The 22570-nt window shown below is 43.7% G+C and overlaps 1 protein-coding gene across 1 annotated transcript in view; it reads right to left on the bottom strand.

Annotated features, from left to right (window-relative positions):
* LOC115195250 (collagen alpha-1(XI) chain) overlaps positions 1-22570 on the bottom strand; it is a 181933-nt gene that overhangs the window by 32555 nt on the left and 126808 nt on the right. Inside the window, exons 38-44 of the mRNA XM_029755026.1 lie at positions 18604-18657; positions 11188-11403; positions 8462-8569; positions 8132-8239; positions 3306-3359; positions 3099-3152; positions 2861-2914 (exon numbers count right to left, since the gene is read on the bottom strand). Coding sequence (XP_029610886.1) covers positions 2861-2914; positions 3099-3152; positions 3306-3359; positions 8132-8239; positions 8462-8569; positions 11188-11403; positions 18604-18657 — 648 coding nt within the window. The remainder of the gene's footprint in view (positions 1-2860; positions 2915-3098; positions 3153-3305; positions 3360-8131; positions 8240-8461; positions 8570-11187; positions 11404-18603; positions 18658-22570) is intronic.

Here is a 22570-nt window from a genome sequence, read left to right on the forward strand (position 1 = left end):
TGAGAAAAATCCAACCATGAAGTGGGAATTCTGAGGTTTGTAGTTTTCAAGTGAATGCCTATCGAATATCCAGTGTCTGTGGGGTCAGATTGCACTTCCTAAGGCTTCCACTAGATGTCAACAGTTTCAGGCTGTTTCAGGCTTCTATTGTAAAAGGGGAGCGAATAAGAGCTGTTGGAACCAGTGGTCTGGCTGAAAGCCTTTAGTTTAGTTACGCGCACAGCCGTGAGCACGAGCTCCGTTCCCTTTCATTTCTAAAGACAAAGGAATTGTCCGGTTGGAATATTATTGAAGATTTATGATAAAAACATCCTAAAGACTGATTCTATACATCGTTTGACATGTTTCTACATACTGTAATGGAACTTTTTTGACTTTTCGTCTGGACTTAGTGCCTGCGCCTTGTGCATTTGGAATAGTAAACTAAATGCAACAAAAAGGAGGAATTTGGACATAAAGATGAACTTTATCGAACAAAACAAACATTTATTGTCTAACATGGATTCCTGGGAGTGCCACCCGATGAAGATCATCAAAGGTTAGTGATTCATTTTAACGCTATTTCTGACTTTTGTGACACCTCTCCTTCTTTGCAAATGGCTGTATGGTTTTTTGTGGCTAGGCGCTGACCTAACATAATCACATGGTGTGCTTTCACCGTAAAGCCTTTTTGAAATCGGACACTGTGGTTGGATTAACGAGAAGTTGATCTTTAAAATGGTGTATAATACTTGTATGTTTGAGGAATTTAAATTATGAGATTTCTGTTGTTTGAATTTGGCGCCCTGCAATTTCACTGGCTGTAGGCCAGGTGTTCCGCTAGCGGAACCCCCTTCCGAGAAAGGTTAATATAGATAGCTAGTCAGAATGCTCTCTCAGCGTGATGGTAACCTTCCATGGATATGTTTCATATTCTGTTGCATTAAATATTGATGCTGTCAAATGGCACTAAAATGGAGGAGTGCTGTTGGAACTGTTGTAAAATAGGTATTAATTAATGAACTTAAGGCTTGGGTGCAGTATTTCGACATTTGGATGAGAAGCGTGCCCAAAGTAAACTGCCTGTTAATCAGGCCCAGAAGCTAGGATATGCATATAATCGGTAGATTCGGATAGAAAACACTCGAAAATTTCTAAAACTGTTAAAATAATGTCTGTGAGTATAACAGAACTGACATGGCAGGCGAAAACCTGAGGAAAATCCATCCAGGAAGTGGGATTTTTTTTATGTGGATATTTTCAATTGAATGCCTATAGAGTATCTAATGGGTTAGGACCCAGATTGCAGTTCCTATGGCTTCCACTAGATGTCAACATCCTTTAGACATTGTTTCAGGCTTGTTTTCTGAAAAATGAAAAAGAATAAGACCTTTCTGTCAGTGGACTGAGGAAGAATGCAGAGCTGGTTTGCGCACGTCACCAAGTGCGCGCCCTTTGTTGTTTTTCCTTTCTATTGAAGGCGCTATTGTCCGGTTGAAATATTATTGATTATTTAGATAATTGACAACCTGAGAATTAATTATAAACATTGTTTGACATGTTTCAACGAACTTTACCGGTACTATTAGGATGTATTCGTCTGCATGTTTTGACCGCCTTGGAGCCAGTGGATTGCTGAACAAAACGCGCCAACAAAACTGAGTTTTTGGGATATAAAGAAGGACTTTATCGAACAAAACGAACATTAATTGTGTAGCTGGGACTCTTGTGACTGCAACCATATGAAGATCTTCAAAGGTAAGTGATTAATTTTATCGCTATTTCTGATTTTTGTCATTCCTTTACTTGGTTGTAAAATGGTTGTATGGTTTTGTATGCTTTTTTCCTCAGATAATCACATGGTATGCTTTTACCGTAAAGTCTTTTTGAAATCTGACGAAGCGGCTGGATTAACAAGAAGTTAATCTTTAAACAGATGTATAACACTTGTATTTTTTTATGAATGCTTATTTTGACTATTTCTGTATTTTGAATTTGGTGCTCTGCAATTTCACCGGGTGGGTCGCTAGTGGAACTCCTGCGCCAGAAATGTTAAAAGAGTCAGATCACTAACTCAGACACAGGCTGCCATTGGAAATTAAAATGTATTCAGGATTGGTGGGTCGTCTGTGGGACGGTTAAGCTAACGTAGGTTAATGCAATTAGCATGAGGTTGTAAGTAACAAGAACATTTCCCAGGACATAGACATATCTAATATTGGCAGAAAGCTTAAATTCTTGTTAATCTAACTGCACTGTCCAATTTACAGTAGCTATTACAGTGAAATAATACCATGCTATTGTTTGAGGAGAGTGCACAGTTTTGAACATGAAAAGTTATTAATAAACAAATAAGGCACATTTGGGCAGTCTTGATACAACATTTTGAACAGAAATACAATGGTTCATTGGATCAGTCTAAAACGTTGTACATACACTGCTGCCATCTAGTGGCCAATATCTAACCTGGGCAGGAATAACACATTATGGCCTTTCTCTTGCATTTCAAAGAGGATGGTACAAAACAAATACCAAATCATGTTTTTTTTTTTCTTTGTGTTATCTTTTACCAGATCTATTGTGTTATTTTCTCCTACATTCCTTTAACACTTCCACAAACTTCAAACTGTTTCCTTTCAAATGGTACCAAGAATATGTATATCCTTGCTTCAGGGCCTGAGCTACAGGCAGTTAGATTTGGGTATGTCATTTTAGGCGAAATTGAAAAAAAGGGGCCGATCCTTAAGCGTTAATAGAGTCCTGGAGATCAGTGAACTGGGGAGAGGGGACAGGTTAGATGGAGGGATGTTGACTGGATGCCCATCCCCAGAGACAGACTCCAGACTACAGTGGCCATCTTGTGATGGGCACACGCTCTCACCTTCTCACCCACGCCTCCCATAGCACCCACACCACCGGGAGGACCTTGTGCACCCTAACAGGAAACAGAGAAGAAGAGAGAGGAGTCAGCATTCATTGCCTCAGGAGAGACAGAGTGTCTCTGTTATCATACCTGGCAGTTTAAGCAGGCAGAGGCATACTACAGCATTTCACATTGACATGCACAGTCACATATGGTAATGTGACAATGAGTTAACAACATGTGGTCCTGTACGTACATCAGCTCCATTAGGACCCTGGGTACCTCTGGGACCAGGGGGGCCGGGAGGACCCTGTAAAGAGACAACAGGAACAGGAAGTGAGACAACAGGAAGTGAGACAACGGGAAGTGAATATTTCACATTTCAATAGAAGATACAAATACATAGAAAACTATTTATTTGAAAAGTGATAAAAACATTTTTTAATTATGATTATTTGCTCACCATCGGACCGACGTCGCCATTCTCCCCCTTCTCGCCTGGAGGTCCAGGAAGACCCTGAGGTCAGACAGAAACAACAAGCACACTTTAAATTATTCTGGTTTAGCTTGAGGAAAAATGCAGGCGTAACAAAAAAAAACGAAGCAAATAACCTCAAAGTGTAGTTTTAGCATTTTTAAAATGTAACTTTCCATTTGGTTTATGATGGTTCATTGGCCAGTGAAATTTTAGTGTTAGCTGTATTGTAGCTTTTAGTGCACCTCTTAGGTAAATGGTATAAGGTAAACACGCAGTTAGCAGAGCCCTTCGCTCTGTCAGATTCAACAGCAAAGGATTGCTAAAAACCAAACGCCATTCAGTGTCCTAATTAATCACCAATTAGACTTTATGGCCAATCTCTCGTGTCTCTATTCTTATAGCCAAAGTTGTGACCCTCTGTCCCAAAGAGACACGTGTGTCTATGTTCACAGAAAGAAAATACAGTAGAGGAGAAGAGACTATCCTCATACTGTATAACTATGTGACCAATAATGAGTTCATGGAAAATGAAAGAAAGCAACAACGAGACAACATTGAATGTAACATTTTTGTCTATGGTAAGATGGAGGGCATTCGTTTCTACTCAAGAACCCCATTGCTCATCTCCCTGCATGTTAACCCTGTGGTTGAGACGTCATATGTACGTTTGATCCCTGACATTTCTACCGTAATTGCTATGGTAATTCCTGATTCTGTCTCCTCCACTATTCAAAGGCAGTTTGTCTCTATTGTCACTCCAAGGAGCAAGGAGGGAGCGAGGACATCAAAGACATAATTCATCTGCTATTAACTCTGTTAGAGCAAGCTATCTTCTTCAAATACCTACATCCCAAGATAACCTATCTTCTCCAAATACCTTCGCCCAAAGACAAGCTATCTTCCCCAAATACCTACGCCCCAAGGCAAGCTCTCGTCCTCAAATACCTATGCCCCAAGATAAGCTATCTTCCTGAAATACCTATGCCCAAAGACAAGCTAACTTCCTGAAATACCTATGCCCAAAGACAACCTATATTCCTCAAATACCTACGCCCCAAGGGAAGAAACTGAGGCTGACGGACTGTTTGTGTGTGTGAGTGTATGTGTTTGAGCGTGTGTCTGTGTGTCTATGTGTGTGAATGTGTGTGCGTCTGTGTGTCCATCAGTGTGTGTGTGTGTCCATCAGCGTCTGTGTGTCTGTATGCTGATTTGTCCCCCTGGTGTGGAACACTCATCGGAGCGGAGGTCTCGTCAGCCAGAGGTCATAAAAAGAAACACTCATTATGCACCACAGTGTGGAGAGAGGAGTGTGTGTTCAATGGTCTAGGAATGAATTAAATAACAACGGAAGTGAATTACACCCAAGTAAAAGTCACTTGAATTGAATAGCTGAGAAGATAATTATTATTATACCTTCAAATCAGTAAGGAACACAGACTGAGACCAAGGTCTCTTTTACAGCTGGGCCCTACGTATACATGTTTGCACATACAGTTCAGGTACAATGATTAAGAAACTAAACAAGACAAACAAAACGATCACAGATAACACAAAAAAATACAGCAGCAGATTGTTACTTTTACACACAGGTTATTCCCCTAACAGCACAAGTACTTGCATTACCCGAAGCAGTTACAAGCAATACAAAAATAAAAATCCTCCAATAAATGTTTAAAATGGGCAAGGGGGACAAGAGTCTCAAGTTTAAGTTTAGTCTGCAGGCTATTCTATAAGCAAGGAGCGTAATAGGAAAAGGCAGCAATGCCCAACTCTGTGGAGATCGCATGGGCCTCAAGTGTAATCCATGCTTGAGACCTCATTTTAGGAATTATAATTCTAATGTTGATAAGTGATGATAAATAAGAAGGTACCCGTTTACAAAGTTCGTCAACATGCATTTTAAAAGACAGTTTATCGTCCAACCATATCTATCCCTAAGTATTTATATGCAGAGACCTAATTAATTCGAGAGCCATCTACGCTGGTAAGTGTATTTTCAACCAACTTTTTGAACCTATTAAAAATCATAAAATGTGTTTTCTTTGCATTTAAAACAAGTTTCAGCTGTAAAAAATACTCTTGTAATATCTTCAAATCTGTCTCCAGCTGTGATAATGCTTGGTCAGCCGTTGCAGCAATAGACAGTGTCATCAGCATATAGATGAATTTGACACTTTATTTTTTATTTTTGGGGGGGATCAGCGTAGTATTGCGGAAAGATTGTTGCTTCCATCAATGTAATTGTCTGCATCATTTCCAATACCCCATATATTTCTTGGGGTAAATATATATATCTATATACATACACATATGCATACATATACACATAAGTACATACACATACCTATATAGACATACATATTCTATTTGTAACTGTGTTATTTCACAAAATTTCTGAACCTATATTTTACACTTTCTTACCTCATCACCGATATTGTTCATTTAGAGAGTGAACGGTAATGGACCAAGTATAGATCCTTGTGGGACCCCTTTAACCAACTCCAATGGCTCCGACTGGATGCCGTCGTCTCTAACAGCCTGCCTTCTATCCTTTATGTAGTCATGAAACCAACGACAGGCATCCAATCCCAGTCCTTTTGATGACAGCTTACCCAAAAGTATTGCATGGTCTACAGTGTCAAAAGCTTTATACAAATCTATGAACAAGGGAGCACAGTACTTTCTATTATCTAGGGCATTTGTAATATAATTTACAACACGTACAGTGGCCGTAGTGGTACTGTGTTTAGGTCTGAAGCCAGATTGATTGCTAGAAAGAGTATTGTTAACAGTTAAAAATTATTGTAGTTGCCTATTCACCAATGACTAGAATTTTAGCCAAACAGGAGAACTTAGAGATGGGCCGATAATTATCCAATTCACTACAATCACCTCCCTTGAGGAGTGGTAAAACAAAAGCTGTTTTCCAAGCTTTAGGAATCTTTCCTACGACTAATGTTTGACTAAAGATATGCGTCACTGCACTAGCAATGACAGGTGCCACACACTTGAGTAAATATGGATCCAGATTGTCAGCGCCTAATGATTTCTTAGACTCTATAGCAGATAGTGCAGATAAGACCTCATCTTCTGTGACTTTTTGAAAATTAAAAACCGGCTTACTGTTTTCCACATCAGCTGAAAGATCGAGGGACTGAAACAATAGATGGGTCACGATCATGTTGGCCATTTTTTATTTCAAAAAGAAAACCAGCAAAAATAAAGTGCAGAAAGATGAGATTAGCGGGCATTTTCTATATAATTCAATCAAGACAATGACCCCAGGTTTAACGAACAGCTAATAAATTTTTCTCATAAAGACAGTTCCTGTACTGTACAACACATTCCCTTACATTGATGAGTTACAAGCAAACTCACGACAACACCTAACCATATCCTCTCTTTAGGAATCATATCTCTTTAGGAATCCTCTCTTTGGGAATCATATCTCTTTAGGAATCCTCTCTTTGGGAATCATATCTCTTTAAGAATCATATCTCTTTAAGAATCATATCTCTCTAGGTATCATCTCTCTATGTATCATCTCTCTATGTATCATCTCTCTATGTATCATCTCTCTAGGTATCATCTCTCTATGTATCATCTCTCTAGTATTCATCTCTCTAGGTATCATCTCTTTAAGAATCATATCTCTTTAAGAATCATATCTCTCTAGGTATCATCTCTCTAGGTATCATCTCTCTATGTATCATCTCTCTAGGATTCATCTCTCTATGTATCATCTCTCTATGTATCATCTCTCTATGTATCATATCTCTAGGTATCATCTCTCTATGTATCATCTCTCTAGGATTCATCTCTCTATGTATCATCTCTCTATGTATCATCTCTCTAGGTATCATCTCTCTATGTATCATCTCTCTATGTATCATATCTCTAGGATTCATCTCTCTATGTATCATCTCTCTATGTATCATCTCTCTATGTATTATATCTCTAGGTATCATCTCTCTATGTATCATCTCTCTAGGATTCATCTCTCTATGTATCATCTCTCTATGTATCATCTCTCTATGTATCATCTCTCTAGGTATCATCTCTCTATGTATCATCTCTCTATGTATCATATCTCTAGGATTAATCTCTCTATGTATCATCTCTCTATGTATCATCTCTCTAGGTATCATCTCTCTATGTATCATCTCTCTATGTATCATATCTCTAGGATTCATCTCTCTATGTATCATCTCTCTATGTGTCATCTCTCTAGGTATCATCTCTTTAAGAATCATCTCTCTATGTATCATCTCTCTATGTATCATCTCTCTATGTATCATATCTCTAGGAATCGTCTCTCTAGGAATCGTCTCTCTATGTATCGTCTCTCCAGGTATCATCTCTATGCTCTCAAGTTGCTGAAATCTATTGTGGAGAAACTTAACAACACTATTAAAAACAGATAATTTTCCTCTGGCATTTCAAAACAAAAGGATTTCTAGTTGGTCTTTAATGGCGGTATTTTAATATTGACGAATAAAACAGCCAGTGGCCAATGAATGGGACTATGGGTCAGCACAACGTCAGAAGACAACACAGCACATGACAGACCCCGTTAAGACTCACAGAGACAATGAAAACATCAAACTGTGCTGCTGTGCATGACTGCCAGTGGGCTCCATGGTTACGCCTGTGTGCGCACGCACGCGCAAGTGTGTGTGTGTGTGTGTGTGTGTGTGAAGAAGAGGGGGGGGGTTGCTTATTGCAAAGAGTGTGACTTTTCACATGCCATAAGCCTATACACTATAGACGTGAGGGCTAGTGTGTAAGGGTTCATTTGGGGCCCCACCCACCTGCAGACCAATGGGACCAGGGGGCCCGGGGAAACCTCTGGATCCTTCGTCTCCCTTCTGTCCGAACATCCCCTGCTGACCCCTGGGACCGGGCTCTCCATCACCTCCCTGAGAACACAGTGACCATGGTAACACACTGATGGAGCTAATGGCAAAGCAGTACACTGAATGAATGTAGCTAACAGCACACTACAGCAGTACACTGGATGAATGTAGCTAACAGCACAACTGAACGTACTACAAAAGGAATTGATTTGAATGAGGTACAGCTGAGTGTCTTTCAATGGGGCTAAGGTGGGTCCAAGGCTGGACAGAGACAGAGATACTCACTGCAGGTCCAGGAGCACCGATGGGACCATGGAGACCAGCTGGGCCGGGAGGACCCTGTTCACCCTTGTCTGCTTTGCTTCCCTTCTGACCTGGCTCACCAACCTCTCCCTGGGACACACAGGACACACATCACAACACAGGACACACATCACAACCCAGGACACACACACATCACACACAGGACACACATCACAACCCAGGACACACACACATCACACACAGGACACACACACACAGGACACACACACACAGGACACACACACACACATCACAACACAGGACACACACACACACACACACACATCACACAGGACACACAGGACACACACACACACACACACACAGGACACACATCACACTCACACATCACAACACAGGACACACACACATCACACACAGGACACACACACACACACAGGACACACACACACAGGACACGCACACACACACACACACACACACACACACACATAACAATACAGGACACACACACACACACACATCACACAGGACATACACACACACACACATCACACAGGGCACACACACACACACACACACACACACACAGGACACACATCACACTCACACATCACAACACAGGACACACACATCACACACAGGACACACACACACACACAGGACACACACACACAGGACACGCACACACACACACACACACACACATCACAACACAGGACACACACACACACACACATCACACAGGACACACACACACACAAGACACACACATCACACTCACACATCACAACACAGGACACACACACAGGACACACACACACACACAGGACACACACAGGACACACACACACACACACACATCACAACACATGACACACACACACACACAACACAACACAGGACACACACTCACACATCACAACACAGGACACACACACACAGGACACACACACACACACACACATCACACAGGACACACACACAGGACACACACACACACACACACACATCACAACACATGACACACACTCACACATCACAACACAGGACACACACACACAGGACACACACACATCACACAGGACACACACACACAGGACACACACACACATCACAACACAGGACACACACACACACATCACACACATCACACAGGACACACACATAACATAGGACACACACACACATCACACATCACACACACACACACACACACACATCACAGGACACACACACACATCACAGGACACACACACATCACACAGGACACACACATAACATAGGACCAACAGACACACAACACAGGACACACACACACACATCACACATCACACACACACACACACACACACACACATCACAGGACACACACACACACATCACACAGGACACAGACACACACATAACATAGGACACACACATAACATAGGACCAACAGGCACACAACACAGGACACACACATCACACAGGACACACACAGGGCACACACACATCCCACACACACACACACACAAATCACACAGGACACACACACACACATCACACAGGACACACACATCTACAATAACACCTACTTCAAAATGTCAACCGTGTACATAAAAAAACACTTGTCAGTGTATTGGCAAATTAGTTCATTACCTGCAAAATGTATGTGCAATTACAAGTACAAGTGATGCATGGTGTTGGAGTTTAGCTGGATGATTCCATTTAAAGGTTTACTACAACACACTATGATTGGCAGCTTAATAGACTGGCTGGATTGTAACCTTCTGGGAGAAAGCAGGAGATAAATCAGACACAGTTTTTACCCTTTATATCTCTTCTAAGTACAGTTTGTTTAAGATGATGGATATGCAGACAGAAATAGAGAGAGAGAAAGAAAAAAAAGAGACAGAGACAGAGAGAGACAGAGAGAGAGACTGACAGAGAGAGAGACTGACAGAGAGAGAGACTGACAGAGAGAGAGACTGACAGAGAGAGAGAATGACAGAGAGAGAGACTGACAGAGAGAGAGACTGACAGAGAGAGAGACTGACAGAGAGAGAGACTGACAGAGAGAGAGACTGACAGAGAGAGAGACTGACAGAGAGAGAGACTGACAGAGAGAGAGACTGACAGAGAGAGAGACTGACAGAGAGAGAGACTGACAGAGAGAGAGACTGACAGAGAGAGAGACTGACAGAGAGAGAGACTGACAGAGCGCAAGAGAGAGAGAGAAAGAGAGAGAGAGAGAGTAAGAGAGAGAGAGAAAGACAGACAGACAGACAGACAGACAGACAGACAGACAGACAGACAGACAGACAGACAGACAGACAGACAGACAGACAGAGAGAGAGAGACAGAGAGACAGAGAGTGAGAGAAAGAGCGTCAGAGACAGAGACAGAGAGAGAGAGACAAACAGACAGAGAGACAGAGAGAGAGACAAACAGACAGAGAGACAGAGACAGAGACAAACAGACAGAGACAGAGAGAGAGCGAGACAGACAGACAGACAGACAGACAGACAGACAGACAGACAGACAGACAGACAGACAGACAGAGACAAACAGACAGAGAGAAACAGACAGAGAGACAGAGACAGAGACAAACAGACAGACAGAGACAGAGCGAGACAGACAGACAGACAGACAGACAGACAGACAGACAGACAGACAGACAGAGAGAGAGAGACAGAAAGAGAGAGACAGAGAGACAGACAGAGAGAGAGTAAAAGAGAAAGAGAGCGATGGGGGATGGTACTAACCTTGTCACCATCCTCTCCGGGTGGACCCTGAGGTCCGGCAGGGCCAGGCAGACCCACTGGGCCTTGGACTCCGTCACGGCCAGATGGTCCCTGGGGACCTTTCTCACCAGGCCCTCCCTTCTCTCCAGCAGGCCCTGGCGGCCCCTGAGAGCCAGTTCTACCAGACAGACCGATTGGGCCAGCAGGTCCAGCACCACCTCTCTCACCAGGGGAGCCCTGCGATGGAGAGAAAGAGGAAGAGAGGGAGCGAGAGATGGAGAGAAAGGAGTCGAACACACTTTAAAGATAAAGATTGAGGGAAGATGCTCATTCAGAGTTCTGAGTTTTTAATGTGGGGTGAAATATTATAATATAATATACCGGGGCAGCAGGTAGCCTAGTGGTTAGAACGTTGGACTAGTAACCGAAAGGTTGCAAGATTGAATCCCCGAGCTGACAAGGTAAAAATCTGTCGTTCTGCCCCTGAACAAGGCAGTTAACCCACTGTTCCTAGGCTGTCATTGTAAATAAGAACTGGTTCTTAACTGACTTGCCTAGTTAAATAAAGGTTAAAAATGTTTTATTATATCAGACCATCTACTTCATAAAGCAAGAATGACTATCAGAATCCAACATTAGAATGATTAAAACTCCACCGCTGATGGAAAAGATCAACCTTTTTCAGAAGCACTGTATGATCCAGTCAGTATCAAATGTAGAAAACAGCAATATAGTACAGGTCATTTCAGAAGAGAGAGGGTCTCGCTTTTAGTCACTCATAGCTATTCTCCCTTTTCTTTAGAAGTATTATCATTGAGCTAGCCTCTCCTCTCTGAGCAGAACTGAGCAGCAGGTCTCAGACAGGGGACATTGTCAGAGAGATTGAGGGAGAGACGGAGGGGAGCAGGCAGGCTGGCAGCTAGTCTTAATCTAGCCCTGAGGAGTGATCTGACTACTGAGTGTGGAACTGACTGACTGCTGAGATCTTCAGGGCTCTTCTCTTCACATGCTGCCTCTGCCTGGTGCACAGAAAGCGAATGTTCCGACAGGGAGGGATGCTGTCGGTGTCACCTGGAGCTCAGTTAGTGCTAGTGAATAGGGCTATGTCCCAACAACACTATGGAGTCAGGGTGTGTCCCTATACCCTTATATACCTGGTCTTTCTCGTCTCCTTTCCTCAGGGAGAAGTATAGATAGTCTGTGTAAAATCAAATCACATTTTTATTGGTCACATACACATGGTTAGCAGATGTTAATGCGAGTGTAAGGAAATGCTTGTGCTTCTAGTTCTGGTCTAATCCTTCCGACGCTTGTGACAGAACCACCGACCAAAAGAAGACCAAGCAGCGTGGGAGGAGGTACGTGGAGTCATGGACCTGGGAGGAGATCCTGGCTGGGGCAGGACCGTGGACAAGGCCAAGGGAGTACCACCGCCCGCCGGAGGAGGCAGCGAAGGCAGAACGGTGATACTGGGAGGAACGGCTGGAACGGCAAGAGGAGGCTGAGAGGCAGCAAAGGCAGAACGGCGATACTGGGAGGAACGGCTGGAACGGCAAGAGGAGGCTGAGAGGCAGCCCAAAATTATTTTTTTTGGGGGGGGGCATACGTGTAGTTTGGCTAGGCCAGGGGGGAGCCCTGACCTAACTTCCCGGGCGTATAGGAGAGAGTTATTAGTTATTGTACCTGACGGAACTGTTGGTCGTTTGTTATTTTGTAAAGTGTTTCTTATTAAAGATTCAAGAATGAGCACTATTCACGCTGCGCCTTGGGTCTAATCCTTTCGACGCTTGTGACAGAAAAAAGTACATTTTGTATGCACTATGTCATCACACACTGCTTTTTATCTGCAGCAAGTCTGCTTGGTGGAAACACATCACTGCTGGAAAAATTCACATATTTTCTTTAATGCCGATTATAGAATATTCACATGAAAATCTGTCGCCAAATGGATGGAAACCTATCGAGATTGTCGAGAGTAAACCTGCAAAATAAGCATTTCAATGTACTGTGTACCATGTGACTCCTGTGCATATGACAAATAAAGTGCACCAGACTTGGGAGTGTCTGGATGTTCAGACAGCGTGGTGAGTCAGTATGGACTGGACACATGCTCTCATTCACCTCACAGGCTGGGAGCAGAGCGCATCACAGATGGGCCGGTAGCAAACAATCCCAATCTCAATATCATCTCCTGCATGACCGCTTCACATTAGGTATTTCTAGCTTGTCTTGTGACCCCAAGACATCGCAATGTTAAAACAAAAACTCACTTCCCAGAAGCAGGCTATGCATTGGAATCATTGCTACTGTATATAGCAATATGTTACATTGAATTTATTTCATATCAGTATGACAATCATGTTTTCCTCACACAGTCTAATTCAGTCCACACTGAAACCTCACATCTCTGGCCTAATCTTTGAGCCCACTGTCAAGCCATCTAAAGAGACATTACACTGGAACAATATGAATCTAGTGCTGTAAAGAGAGAAGAAAATCAGTTGAAAATCAGATTGTCGTGAAAGAAGCTTTGAAGACACTCCAACGTGAAAGCCAATCTGGACCTATGTTCAGACGTCATGAAAAGCAATTAGAAAACCCCAAAGTTATCACTGAAAATAGGTGGGATCCTGCCTGTCTATTCATCAAGGGATAAAACGGCCCTCTTGTGGTGGGAGTCATTATTACAGAATATTTTATATTTTAGTCATTTTATTTTTATTTATTTTTTATTTAACGTTTTTTTTAACTAGGCAACACAGTAAAGAAAAAATTCGGATTTACAATGGCGGCCTACCCCGGCCAAACCCTAACCCGGACGACGCTGGGCCAATTGTGCGTCGCCCTATGGGACTCCCAATCACAGCCGGTTGTGATACAGCCTGGAATCAAACCAGGGTCTGTAGTGACACCTCTAGCGCTGAGATGCAGTACTTTACACCGCTGCGCCACTCGGGAACTCCCATTTAGCAGACACTTCTATCCAGATCGACTTACAGGAACAGAAACAGGTTAAGGTTAAGTGCCTTGCTCAAGGGCACATCGACAGATAGTTCACCTTGTCGCCCCTTCAAACCATTGACCTTTCAGTTACTGGCCCAACGCTCTTAACCGCTAGACTACTAGGACAAGGATCTTCATTGCATCCTGCTGTGAGACAATATTGATCCTAGACTAATGGCTACCTCCAAAAAAGAATCAAAACAACACAGTAAGAACAGGTAGGTTGATGCACTGTGTTGGACTTCTATCATTGGCAGTGGTATGGAACTATCCCCCTCAATAACCCTGATATCTGAAGACCCTCTGAAACCTGACGAAACATCCCCTTCACATGAACAACAGACAGGTAGATACTTCACATTAACAATAGACAGGTAGGTAGGTGATGGTAGTTAAAAGGTAGAACACATTAACAGACAGCTAGGTAGGTGATGGTAGGTAAAAGGTAGATACTTCACATTAACAACAGACAGGTAGATACTTCACATTAACAACAGACAGGTAGGTAGGTGTTGGTAGGTGAAAGGTAGATCACATTAACAACAGACAGGTAGGTAGGTGATGGTAGGTAAAAGGTAGATCACATTAACAACAGACAGGTAGGTAGGTGATGGTAGGTGAAAGGTAAATCACATTAACAACAGACAGGTAGGTAGGTGATGGTAGGTAAAAGGTAGATCACATTAACAACAGACAGGTAGGTAGGTGTTGGTATGTAAAAGGTAGATCACATTAACAACAGACAGGTAGGTAGGTGTTGGTAGGTGAAAGGTAAATCACATTAACAACAGACAGGTAGGTAGGTGATGGTAGGTAAAAGGTAGATCACATTAACAACAGACAGGTAGGTAGGTGAAAGGTAGATACTTCACATTAACAACAGACAGGTAGGTAGGTGATGGTGGGTAAAAGGTAGATCACATTAACAACAGACAGGTAGGTAGGTAGGTGTTGGTAGGTGAAAGATAGATCACATTAACAACAGACAGGTAGGTAGGTGTTGGTATGTAAAAGGTAGATCACATTAACAACAGACAGGTAGGTAGGTGATGGTAGGTGAAAGGTAAATCACATTAACAACAGACAGGTAGGTAGGTGATGGTAGGTAAAAGGTAGATCACATTAACAACAGACAGGTAGGTAGGTAGGTGTTGGTAGGTGAAAGATAGATCACATTAACAACAGACAGGTAGGTAGGTGTTGGTATGTAAAAGGTAGATCACATTAACAACAGACAGGTAGGTAGGTGTTGGTAGGTGAAAGGTAAATCACATTAACAACAGACAGGTAGGTAGGTGATGGTAGGTAAAAGGTAGATCACATTAACAACAGACAGGTAGGTAGGTGAAAGGTAGATACTTCACATTAACAACAGACAGGTAGGTAGGTGATGGTAGGTAAAAGGTAGATCACATTAACAACAGACAGGTAGGTAGGTAGGTGTTGGTAGGTGAAAGATAGATCACATTAACAACAGACAGGTAGGTAGGTGTTGGTATGTAAAAGGTAGATCACATTAACAACAGACAGGTAGGTAGGTGTTGGTAGGTGAAAGGTAGATCACATTAACAACAGACAGGTAGGTAGGTGTTGGTAGGTGAAAGGTAGATCACATTAACAACAGACAGGTAGGTAGGTGTTGGTAGGTGAAAGGTAAATCACATTAACAACAGACAGGTAGGTAGGTGATGGTAGGTAAAAGGTAGATCACATTAACAACAGACAGGTAGGTAGGTGATGGTAGGTGTAAGGTAGATACTTCACATTAACAACAGACAGGTAGGTAGGTGATGGTAGGTAAAAGGTAGATCACATTAACAACAGACAGGTAGGTAGGTGATGGTAGGTGAAAGGTAAATCACATTAACAACAGACAGGTAGGTAGGTGATGGTAGGTAAAAGGTAGATCACATTAACAACAGACAGGTAGGTAGGTGTTGGTATGTAAAAGGTAGATCACATTAACAACAGACAGGTAGGTAGGTGTTGGTAGGTGAAAGGTAAATCACATTAACAACAGACAGGTAGGTGATGGTAGGTAAAAGGTAGATCACATTAACAACAGACAGGTAGGTAGGTGAAAGGTAGATACTTCACATTAACAACAGACAGGTAGGTAGGTGATGGTGGGTAAAAGGTAGATCACATTAACAACAGACAGGTAGGTAGGTAGGTGTTGGTAGGTGAAAGATAGATCACATTAACAACAGACAGGTAGGTAGGTGTTGGTATGTAAAAGGTAGATCACATTAACAACAGACAGGTAGGTAGGTGATGGTAGGTGAAAGGTAAATCACATTAACAACAGACAGGTAGGTAGGTGATGGTAGGTAAAAGGTAGATCACATTAACAACAGACAGGTAGGTAGGTGTTGGTATGTAAAAGGTAGATCACATTAACAACAGACAGGTAGGTAGGTGTTGGTAGGTGAAAGGTAAATCACATTAACAACAGACAGGTAGGTAGGTGATGGTAGGTAAAAGGTAGATCACATTAACAACAGACAGGTAGGTAGGTGAAAGGTAGATACTTCACATTAACAACAGACAGGTAGGTAGGTGATGGTAGGTAAAAGGTAGATCACATTAACAACAGACAGGTAGGTAGGTAGGTGTTGGTAGGTGAAAGATAGATCACATTAACAACAGACAGGTAGGTAGGTGTTGGTATGTAAAAGGTAGATCACATTAACAACAGACAGGTAGGTAGGTGTTGGTAGGTGAAAGGTAGATCACATTAACAACAGACAGGTAGGTAGGTGTTGGTAGGTGAAAGGTAGATCACATTAACAACAGACAGGTAGGTAGGTGTTGGTAGGTGAAAGGTAAATCACATTAACAACAGACAGGTAGGTAGGTGATGGTAGGTAAAAGGTAGATCACATTAACAACAGACAGGTAGGTAGGTGTTGGTAGGTGTAAGGTAGATACTTCACATTAACAACAGACAGGTAGGTAGGTGATGGTAGGTAAAAGGTAGATCACATTAACAACAGACAGGTTGGTAGGCGATGGTAGGTAAAAGGTAGTTCACATTAACAACAGACAGGTAGGTAGGTAGGTGTTGGTAGGTGAAAGATAGATCACATTAACAACAGACAGGTAGGTAGGTGTTGGTATGTAAAAGGTAGATCACATTAACAACAGACAGGTAGGTAGGTGTTGGTAGGTGAAAGGTAGATCACATTAACAACAGACAGGTAGGTAGGTGTTGGTAGGTGAAAGGTAGATCACATTAACAACAGACAGGTAGGTAGGTGTTGGTAGGTGAAAGGTAGATCACATTAACAACAGACAGGTAGGTAGGTGTTGGTAGGTGAAAGGTAGATCACATTAACAACAGACAGGTAGGTAGGTGATGGTAGGTGAAAGGTAGATCACATTAACAACAGACAGGTAGGTAGGTGATGGTAGGTAAAAGGTAGATACTTCACATTAACAACAGACAGGTAGGTAGGTGATGGTAGGTGAAAGGTAGATCACATTAACAACAGACAGGTAGGTAGGTGATGGTAGGTAAAAGGTAGATCACATTAACAACAGACAGGTAGGTAGGTGATGGTAGGTAAAAGGTAGATCACATTAACAAAAGACAGGTAGGTAGGTAGGTGTTGGTAGGTGAAAGATAGATCACATTAACAACAGACAGGTAGGTAGGTGTTGGTATGTAAAAGGTAGATCACATTAACAACAGACAGGTAGGTAGGTGTTGGTAGGTGAAAGGTAAATCACATTAACAACAGACAGGTAGGTAGGTGATGGTAGGTAAAAAGGTAGATCACATTAACAACAGACAGGTAGGTGATGGTAGGTGAAAGGTAGATACTTCACATTAACAACAGACAGGTAGGTAGGTGATGGTAGGTAAAAGGTAGATCACATTAACAACAGACAGGTAGGTAGGCGATGGTAGGTAAAAGGTAGTTCACATTAACAACAGACAGGTAGGTAGGTAGGTGTTGGTAGGTGAAAGATAGATCACATTAACAACAGATAGGTAGGTAGGTGTTGGTATGTAAAAGGTAGATCACATTAACAACAGACAGGTAGGTAGTTGTTGGTAGGTGAAAGGTAGATCACATTAACAACAGACAGGTAGGTAGGTGTTGGTAGGTGAAAGGTAGATCACATTAACAACAGACAGGTAGGTAGGTGTTGGTAGGTGAAAGGTAGATCACATTAACAACAGACAGGTAGGTAGGTGATGGTAGGTGAAAGGTAGATCACATTAACAACAGACAGGTAGGTAGGTGATGGTAGGTAAAAGGTAGATACTTCACATTAACAACAGACAGGTAGGTAGGTGATGGTAGGTGAAAGGTAGATCACATTAACAACAGACAGGTAGGTAGGTGATGGTAGGTAAAAGGTAGATCACATTAACAACAGACAGGTAGGTAGGTGTTGGTAGGTGACAGACAGGTGTGCTCTTACCACGGGGCCAGATGGACCCTGAGGTCCTTCTCCTCCCTTCAAACCAGCTGGACCCTGGAAGGAGAAGAAGAGAGATGGATGATTAGAGAGATACAGTATGTCCAAAGAGACACACAGCCTGACAGACAATGTTTGATGTCCCTACAAGTCAGACAGTCAGAACTGAGTGGTATAACTCCTGTCCCAGTCAGTCAGTACTGAGTGGTATAACTCCTGTCCCAGTCAGTCAGTACTGAGTGGTATAATTCATGTCCCAGTAAGTCAGTACTGAGTGGTATAACTCCTGTCCCAGTCAGACAGTCAGTACTGAGTGGTATAACTCCTGTCCCAGTCAGACACTGTAAATTGTCACCATGGAGAGTCAGTCACATAAGTTTCTGAGCGTCATTGATCTGAATGGGAGAAAATTTGTGTGTAGTTGATATGCGTAGATTTTTACATTTACGTCATTTAGCAGACGCTCTTATCCAGAGCAACTTACAGTAGTGAATGCATACATTCCATAAATTGTATTTATTTTTCCCCCATGGGAATCGAACCCACAACTCTGGCGTTGCAAACACCATGCTCTACCAACTGAGCCACACGGGACCACAGTGTAGGTGTGAGTAGATGTGTGTAGATGTGAGTAGGTGGGTATAGATGTGTGTGTAGGTGTGTGTAGGTGGGTATAGATGTGTGTAGGTGTGTGTAGATGTGTGTAGATGTGTGTAGGTGGGTATAGATGTGTGTGTAGGTGTGTGTAGGTGGGTATAGATGTGTGTGTAGATGTGTGTAGGTGTGTGTAGGTGTGTGAAGGTGTGTGTAGGTGTGTGTAGATGTGTGTAGGTGTGTGAAGGTGTGTGTAAATGTGTCGGTGTGTATAGGTGTGTGGAGGTGTGTGTAGGTGTGTGTAGGTGTGTGTAGATGTGTGTAGGTGTGTGTGTAGGTGTGTGTGTAGATGTGTGTAGGTGTGTGTAGGTGTGTGTAGGTGGGTATAGATGTGTGTGTAGGGGTGTGTAGGGGTGTGTAGGTGTGTGTAGGTGTGTGTAGGTGGGTATAGATGTGTGTGTAGGGGTGTGTAGGTGTGTGTAGGTGGGTATAGATGTGTGTGTAGGGGTGTGTAGATGTGTGTAGGTGGGTATAGATGTGTGTGTAGGGGTGTGTAGGTGTGTGTAGGTGTGTGTAGGTGGGTATAGATGTGTGTGTAGGGGTGTGTAGGGGTGTGTAGGTGTGTGTAGGTGTGTGTTGAGAGCAAGGTTGTGTTTTTTTCCTATTCTACCAGGACAAGTAAACATTTTCCCCCTCGGGCACTTTATCATCAAAAGCACAATAAAACATAAGTTCTGAAATAAACGTGTGTGTGTGTGTGTGTGTGTGTGTGTGTGTGTGTGTGTGTGTGTGTGTGTGTGTGTGTGTAACCTCCAGTGTGTTTGTGTGATTGCTGATTGGCTCCCTAAGGCTCAGCAACACACATGGCAGTATTCAGTAATTAGTCTTGGGGCGTTGCAGTGAGAGACTAAATGCCAACCATGGGTAGACTCTCGCCTGCTGAGATTGACCTTGGCTTCGTGTGGAACAGTGGCTCGATAATATAGTAAATAATGCATACAACAAAACAAAGAACATTTCCCCCAAAAGTGCTTGTGGGAAAAAAAATGGTCCCAGAGGCTGGCTTTCTCCCAAATCGCACCCTATTCCCAATCTAGTGCACTTCTTTTGACCACGGCTTACAGGGAATAGGCTGCCATTTGGGACACAAAGCAAAGCCTTTGGGTTGAATCAGGAGTTTGATCCAGAGCTATAGTACACAATTATTCTCTTTCTCTTCAACACCAGACCCACCTGGCCTTTCAGCCTATCAGTACCTGCTAGAGAACGTTACATGGCGTCTCCTTCAGCCTATCAGTACCGGCTAGAGAACGTTACTGTTGCCGGGCGTCTCCTTCAGCCTATCAGTACCGGCTAGAGAACGTTACATGGCGTCTCCTTCAGCCTATCAGTACCTGCTAGAGAACGTTACATGGCGTCTCCTTCAGCCTATCAGTACCGGCTAGAGAACGTTACATGGCGTCTCCTTCAGCCTATCAGTACCGGCTAGAGAACGTTGCTGAATGCAGGGACAGTGGAGTGGCCATGTACTGAATGCAGGAACAGTGGAGTGGCCATGTGCTGAATGCAGGAACAGTGGAGTGGCCATGTACTGAATGCAGGAACAGTGGAGTGGCCATGTGCTGAATGCAGGAACAGTGGAGTGGCCATGTACTGAATGCAGGAACAGTGGAGTGGCCATGTGCTGAATGCAGGAACAGTGGAGTGGCCATGTGCTGAATGCAGGAACAGTGGGTCAGGTGCTGAATGCAGGGACAGTGGGCCATGTGCTGAATGCAGGAACAGTGGGTCAGGTGCTGAATGCAGGGACAGTGGGCCATGTGCTGAATGCAGGAACAGTGGGTCAGGTGCTGAATGCAGGGACAGTGGGCCATGTGCTGAATGCAGGAACAGTGGGACGGTCATGTGCTGAATGCAGGAACAGTGGGCCATGTGATGAATGCAGGGACAGTGGAGTGGCCATGTGCTGAATGCAGGGACAGTGGGTCATGTGCTGAATGTAGGGACAGTGTGAGTGGCCATGTGCTGAATGCAGGGACAGTGGAGTGGTCATGTGCTGAATGCATGGACAGTGGGTCATGTGCTGAATGTAGAGACAGTGTGAGTGGCCATGTGCTGAATGCAGGGACAGTGGAGTGGCCATGTGCTGAATGCAGGGACAGTGTGAGTGGCCATGTGCTGAATGCAGGGACAGTGGGTCATGTGATGAATGCAGAGACAGTGGGTCATGTGCTGAATGCAGGGACAGTGGAGTGGCCATGTGCTGAATGCAGGAACAGTGGAGTGGCCATGTGCTGAATGCAGGGACAGTGGGTCATGTGCTGAATGCATGGACAGTGGGCCATATGCTGAATGCAGGGACAGTGGGCCATGTGCTGAATGCAGGAACAGTGGAGTGGCCATGTGCTGAATGCAGGGACAGTGGAGTGGCCATGTGCTGAATGCAGGGACAGTGGGTCATGTGCTGAATGCAGGGACAGTGTGAGTGGCCATGTGCTGAATGCAGGGACAGTGGGTCATGTGCTGAATGCAGGGACAGTGGAGTGGCCATGTGCTGAATGCAGGGACAGTGGGTCATGTGCTGAATGCAGGGACAGTGTGAGTGGCCATGTGCTGAATGCAGGGACAGTGGGTCATGTGCTGAATGCAGGGACAGTGTGAGTGGCCATGTGCTGAATGCAGGGACAGTGGGACGGTCATGTGCTGAATGCAGGAACAGTGGGTCATGTGCTGAATGCAGGGACAGTGGGCCATGTCATGAATGCAGGGACAGTGGAGTGGCCATGTGCTGAATGCAGGGACAGTGGAGTGGCCATGTGCTGAATGCAGGGACAGTGGGTCATGTGCTGAATGCAGGGACAGTGGGTCATGTGCTGAATGCAGGGACAGTGGGTCATGTGCTGAATGCAGGGACAGTGGGTCATGTGCTGAATGCAGGGACAGTGGAGTGGCCATGTGCTGAATGCAGGGACTGTGGAGTGGCCATGTGCTGAATGCAGGGACAGTGGGTCATGTGCTGAATGCAGGGACAGTGTGAGTGGCCATGTGCTGAATGCAGGGACAGTGTGAGTGGTCATGTGCTGAATGCAGGGACAGTGGGTCATGTGCTGAATGCAGGGACAGTGGGTCATGTGCTGAATGTAGGGACAGTGTGAGTGGCCATGTGCTGAATGCAGGGACAGTGGGTCATGTGCTGAATGCAGGGACAGTGGAGTATGTGCTGAATTCAGGGACAGCTCAGATATTCTTGGAAAAAGTGAAATTTGGAAATAGAGCTACACCTCTTGAATTTTGAGAGTTATTTGACAAAGGTAAGTATAATATGTAGAAACTGCAGAATATTATCTTTCTGGCACTATATATGAAATCACAATGT

The sequence above is a fragment of the Salmo trutta genome, chromosome 6 (assembly GCF_901001165.1).
Source record: "Salmo trutta chromosome 6, fSalTru1.1, whole genome shotgun sequence".
Taxonomy (NCBI): domain Eukaryota; kingdom Metazoa; phylum Chordata; class Actinopteri; order Salmoniformes; family Salmonidae; genus Salmo; species Salmo trutta.